The sequence below is a fragment of the Pyxicephalus adspersus genome, chromosome 7 (assembly GCF_032062135.1).
Source record: "Pyxicephalus adspersus chromosome 7, UCB_Pads_2.0, whole genome shotgun sequence".
Taxonomy (NCBI): Eukaryota; Metazoa; Chordata; class Amphibia; order Anura; family Pyxicephalidae; genus Pyxicephalus; species Pyxicephalus adspersus.
The window spans coordinates 68528767-68534766 of record NC_092864.1 but is presented as its reverse complement, the minus strand read 5'-3'; the positions used below and the strand labels follow the sequence as shown (position 1 = coordinate 68534766).

At 38.7% G+C, this 6000-nt stretch overlaps 1 protein-coding gene across 1 annotated transcript; it reads left to right on the top strand.

The window, feature by feature from the left end:
* On the top strand, nt 1–1410 carry LOC140334592 (hemoglobin subunit beta-3-like). The gene is made up of 3 exons (XM_072416845.1): nt 1–389; nt 683–905; nt 1282–1410. Exons 1-3 carry the CDS (start codon nt 298–300, stop codon nt 1408–1410), a joined length of 444 nt encoding a protein of 147 aa, XP_072272946.1. The 5' UTR covers nt 1–297.
* The last annotated feature ends 4590 nt before the right edge of the window (nt 1411–6000 follow it).

Below are 6000 nucleotides of genomic sequence, written 5' to 3'. Positions count from 1 at the left end.
AAAAAATATATGAATGGATTCCCTGCATGTTTCTTAACATACACAAAATTGTGCATTTAAAAAGCACAATTTTAGTTTGTGTCTATACTCATTGTATTGTAATCTGCACTGTAAATTGTTATCTGAAAATGTAATCAGCATGCAGTGAGCATTTTTTTTCAGTTCTTTTAACATGACTCAGAAAAAAACTACTATGGGTGGACCATGGGAAGGTTTTTATAAAAGGACAGTTTGTCTCCATGGCTAGGCACAAAACCTACAGAGCATTACCTCTAAAGCTCCCACATAGCAGCAACAATGGTTCACTGGACTGCTGAAGAGAAAGCCACCATTGCCTCCATCTGGGCTAAAGTTGACCTGGAAAATGACGGTCATGATGCCCTAGGCAGGTAATAACCAATGAAAGCTTTTCATTTAATATGATATCATAACTTACTGCTTATTTATTGCAACTATTGATCCTTTAATCTATTTTCCTTGTTACTTATATTGTAATTAAAATCTCTATATTAACTGCAAAGTCTCTCTCTCTCTCTCTCTCTCTCTCTCTCTCTCTCTATATATATATATATATATATATATATATATATATATATATATATATATATGTGTGCATGTATAATGTTGTTTGTAGCTGTAAAGTATTGTCTTTGTGGCTAATGTATTGTATTTATTTTATTAGGCTGCTCATCGTCTATCCCTGGACACAGAGGTATTTCAGCACCTTTGGAAACCTGTCCACTGCCGCTGCCGTTGCTGGTAACGCCAAGGTCCATGCTCATGGCAAGAAGGTGCTCGGTGCCATTGACAATGCCATTCACCATCTGGATAATGTAAAACAGACCCTGGCTGCCCTCAGCAAGCAGCACGCTGATGAGCTCTATGTGGACCCTGAGAACTTCAAGGTACAGATCTAAAGATCTAGAAAAATAAAATATTTGTTTTCTAACATTCACTTGGTAGATATAAGTCTGATTGAGTAATTCATAGTAACACTGGGAAATGCATTAGTTATTAATTACTATATATATATATATATATATATATATATAGATAGTTATTATACTTGATTATATTCACATTAGGTTAGGGCTGTCAGAACAATGAAAGGTTACTGAACATTACTGCATAGTTGTTTGGCCTATTTACTCTATTTATGAAACCTATTTATATATATTGTTACTGTGGACATGCAGACTTGTTATACACTTGTAGGGTGACATAGGTGTAGTCAATAATGTCATAAATGTCATGAATAATAATTATTCTTTCTGTTCACAGCGTCTTGGTGAGGTGCTGATCGTTGTTTTGGCCGCCAAGCTGGGAGCTGCATTCACCCCTAAAGTCCAGGCTACCTTTGAGAAATTCCTTAATGTCTTGGTGGCTGCTCTGAGCCATGGCTACAACTAAATGTTCTTTCTGTTGTTTGTGTAAAATTCACAGATCCCCGGAATACGGGGAATAAAATTTTTAAAAAACAACATTAAAAGTCATGTGTTTATTTCTTTATTACTGTACAAGATGTATCTTACTTATAAACAGATGGGAGACCTAGACAACTATTGTCAACCATTAGTTAAATAATAAACATGAATTTTATCTTTGTATATAGTTACTCATTTTGGTGTATGGCATGTTGCTGGTTGTATCTTTTGCAATGGCCTTCTTATTAACAAACAAGTAATATAACTATTGCATTAAATAATGTAATGGTGGTAAAGTGACAATATGTCACCCAGCTTCTATAAACACCATGTGCACTGAACTAATGTGGTGTTATCAGACACTTCAATAAATGAGTCTCTATAACTACAATGGTCCTGATAAGTCAATGTACCATTATGGCTATTGTAGATGAGTATTGTTGCAGTCTTTGTGAAAAAACTTTACATTGTGAAAACTCACTCAGCTGCCCGCCATACAAACCAATAAGCAGTTCATTCCATAAATCTCCATGATGCAGCAGTCTAGAGAATACATATTATCACTTTGCAATTCTCTGGAAGTATCCATTGCAGAGATTCTTGATTTGTCACATCTTTTTTTTTTTTTGGTGCATGTATGTTACAGTAACAAGAAACATTTCAATTCCGTTTCATTTTACATTTAAACTATTCTAATTTTGAACATACATCTTTAATGTTTGTTTGCATTGTGGTATCCAAATGTCAACAGCGGCCCGGAAATGAAAAAAGGTTGTGCACCACTGGTCTAGAGAATACATATGAACACTTACGTGTTGTCTAAAAAGAAAAAAAAATGCCTGATCACTAAATATAAAAATTACTGAGGGATGCTCTTTTTTCACTGCCAGTTTACTATTAACCTGGCTCCATGTTGTATTGACCATCAGCATTTTCCTGAGTTCGCTAGCGACTTTGTAACTTTTTTATAATCCACCATGACAATAATGCTGCTGCTAATATTATATTGTTATTATTATTATTATTATTATTATTATTATTAATAATAATAATAATAATAAAGAGGATTTATATAGCGCCAACATATTACACAGCGCTGTACAATAAATAGGGGTTGTAAATGACAGACTAATACAGACAGTGACACAGGAGGAGGGGAGGACTCATTTGCATATACCATGAAGCTTTGAGTTTCATGGCATATGCACCGTATAGTTTAAAGAAGAAAAAAAGGAAATCACCAGAAGCCAGGGAGCCACCAATACTACTTCCTGGTGTTTTCTCTGTTTAAGTCTGCGTTATGTGGGATGGAGCAGGTACACGGCTTTTACTGTCATGTTGTAGAACCCTTTGCAATGGGCCTTTTTATTTAGAAATCAGTGATAAAACTACTAAGTGAATACTATAATAGGATAAAGTAATAATGTGCCACCTTATAAACACCAAGTGCCGAATGTGGTTTTTATCAGATGTGTGAATAAATGAGGTATAATATAACTTTAAGGTATAATGTAATGTATTTCAATTATAATATTAAGTCTTGACTAATCAATGTAGCTTTTTTGCAATTGTAGCAGTTTTGTAAACAAACCACATTTTATTTTATTTTTTTGCATATTGTTGAAAAGAAAATGCTGGTCACATGACTTTGATTCCTCCTCCACCAAACTTTTTTTCCTATTTAAAGCAAAAAAACAATCATTAATTTTTTTAGCCACCCCTTTATATAATAAAACAAATTTTTTTTTATACTTTTTTTTTAAAACTGGAAGGGGAGGACCCACAGCCTCCTGGTACACGTGACATAATATATATGTATTTCAGGAGGCTGCAGGTCCTCCAAGCTGCAGGCTGCTCAAAAAAAAAAGGCCAGTCTCACTGCTCAAGAGTAAGATCAGCACTTTTTTGTTTTACATTTCAGGAAACCCTCTCCTGTGTGGAGGGGACTTTTTGGGCTCCATTTCCTGTAGCTTTCCATTCTTTTGCAATATAATACAAAGATATAGAAAATAATTCAGAATAGCAATTTCTTGCTTCCTAGTTTTCTGACTGGTTGACTTTTTCAATAATTTCATAATCTGCAAACCGGTAAACAGTGAATAGTTTTGAAAGAATTGTGATCAAATGATCCAGTGATGGACACTGGTAGAAAAGTGCTGGGGCATGTACTTCCAGTAATGTGTATGCTTCTGTTATGGTGCAACACTAATGATATGTAAAAATATGCAAATGTTAACATTGTAGAAACAATTTTGTAAAATCTAATTCTAAAATGGAAAACTTTAAGGAACTTACCCATCCTGCGAGCCCGTGGTGTCCCTGGGGGTCCCAGCCACAGAGGGAGACGCCGCTGTAGCAGGCAGCATGGCCGAGGCTGCTGCTCTGCTCACAGCTTGTTTCTCTCTGCAGGCGGAGGGATCCGTCCTGGCCAAACTACTGTTCAGCCAGGCGGCATCCCTTGCATCCCTTCGGATGTGGTTACTGAAACTCCTGCTCCCAGCACTCCTTTGCATGTGCAAAGTAGTGCACGTCCTAGGAGTGCTGTGGGAAGAGGTGCGCGTGCTACTATGCATCCCGCTTGTACCCCCTGAGGGCGTGGCACTTGGCTGCCTCGCCCCGGGGCGGGACATAGTTAGTTTGAATTCCCCTGGCCGCAGGGGATTCACTTAGTCTCCTATCAGACGGTGCCAGGTGGCGCAAGGTCATTGGTCACTCTGGCCATTTAAGGAGAGCCTGTCCTGTACACCATTGCCCGCTATAAGACTCCTTCTTGTCCCGCCTTCTGTTGTCTATGGCTGAGACAGAGCTGACCTGGAGGCAGAGCATTCTGGTGAACAAGCAGAACACATAGGAGAATTTCACTTGCAGCAAACTAATAAGACAGACCTATTGGGCCTGATTTAATAAAGCTCGCCAAGACAGGAGATGATATATTTTCATCTGTGTAGCTAGGTCATCCAGCAAACCTGGAATGGGTCTGGTCCAGGACTGAAAACATTTGCTAACAAATAACAAATTAATGTTAAGAAATTCATTTCAGGTTTGTTGGATCACCCAGCTTCACCGATGAAACTGTGTCCTCTCCAGCCTTGGAAAGCTTTATTAAATCAGGCCCAATGTGTGAAGACACAGTATACAGATTGTTCTGAAGGAGTGGAGTATGGCAGGGTTTGATGATTTTCTGTTGACATATGGGGCTTTATGTCATGAAATAATCAGTCTGCAAAGTTGGGCTTTTATGACACAGAGCTGAAAAGTCAGATATGAAAAATGGTTTTAGTTGGTATACCTTAACCTCCCCAGAGGTAACCCCGAATGTGGCTCGGGGTAAAAAAAAATGCTGAAAACGGTAACCCCGAGCCACACTCAGGGTAGCTAAAAGGAAAAACAATGCAAAACAATGATAAATACTACATTACCTGGTCCGCCGGCATCCTTCTTTGCGATCCCTGTCATCTCGCATCCTCTGCATCTGATGAGTCACCCGGGAGTTCCTGGTGACATCACTGCGTGCGTCTGTTGCGTTAGGGGAATAGTGGGAATTTCAAATTATTTTGTATTGCATTCAATACAAAATAACTGTATTGAATGCAGTACACTGGATTTATATGCCTAAAAGCAGTACATTGTCAATCATGAAAAATTATTTTACAGCATAATATAATAGTATGAGTATATTATTTATTTTATTATTTTTATTTTAAAAATGTATTATTTTATTTATTATTTTCACATGATTTTGTGTTACAAACTTTTTTTTTCTCATACTATTATTATATACTGTAAAATACACTTTCATGAAAAACAATGTACCGCTTTTAGACATATAAATCTGAAAAGAAATGAACCGCTCGGGAGGTTAAAAGTTTAGAGCCCATTTTACCTTTACTTTGATGAGCATGCTTTCATTGTGTGTGGTAATTAGTAAATAGTTTGATTTGTGCTTTTTGTGTCTGATGGGTGTAAATTAGGTGTGGTTATAAGTCTTCATTTTTTTGCACTTCATGTTTCAAATTTTCCTCCCCCTACAACCCTCTTTATTTGAACACCCTTTGTACTTGTACTAAATATACAGTATATGTGTAAGGAACATATCTGTCCTGCGAGCCCGCGGCGTCCCTGGGGATCTCAGCCGCAGAGGGAGTCGCCGCTGCAGCAGGCAGCATGGCTGAGGCTGCTGCTCTGCTCGCAGCGTGTCTCTCTCTGCAGGCGGAGGGATCCGTCCTAGCCGAACTACTGTTCAGCCAGGCGGCATCCCTTGCATCTCTATAGACGTGATTACTGAAAGTCCTGTCCTCAGCACTCCTGTGGAGGTGCAAAGTAGGGCATGTCCCAGGGGTGCTGTGGGAAGAGGTGTGCGCGCTGCCACACGTGCCTCTTGTACCCCCCCGAGGGCGTGGCACTCAGCTGCCTCGCCGCGGGGCGGGACATAGTTTAAATTCCCTGCGGCCAATCGGCATTACAATATGTTTTTCTGACACATTTCCAATCCAGTACCAATGTGTGGAAAGAGAAAAGGAATGCATACCTGTCTCACAGTGCCACCATTTATTCATACTGTGCAGTGTACCATGTC

Bases quoted from the DNA above. Each gene is read 5' to 3' on its own strand.
- LOC140334592 (XM_072416845.1), top strand. From the start codon at position 298: ATGGTTCACTGGACTGCTGAAGAGAAAGCCACCATTGCCTCCATCTGG. The intron at 390-682 runs GTAATAACCAAT...TTATTTTATTAG, and splicing joins GGTCATGATGCCCTAGGCAG to GCTGCTCATCGTCTATCCCT. The intron at 906-1,281 runs GTACAGATCTAA...TTCTGTTCACAG, and splicing joins TGGACCCTGAGAACTTCAAG to CGTCTTGGTGAGGTGCTGAT.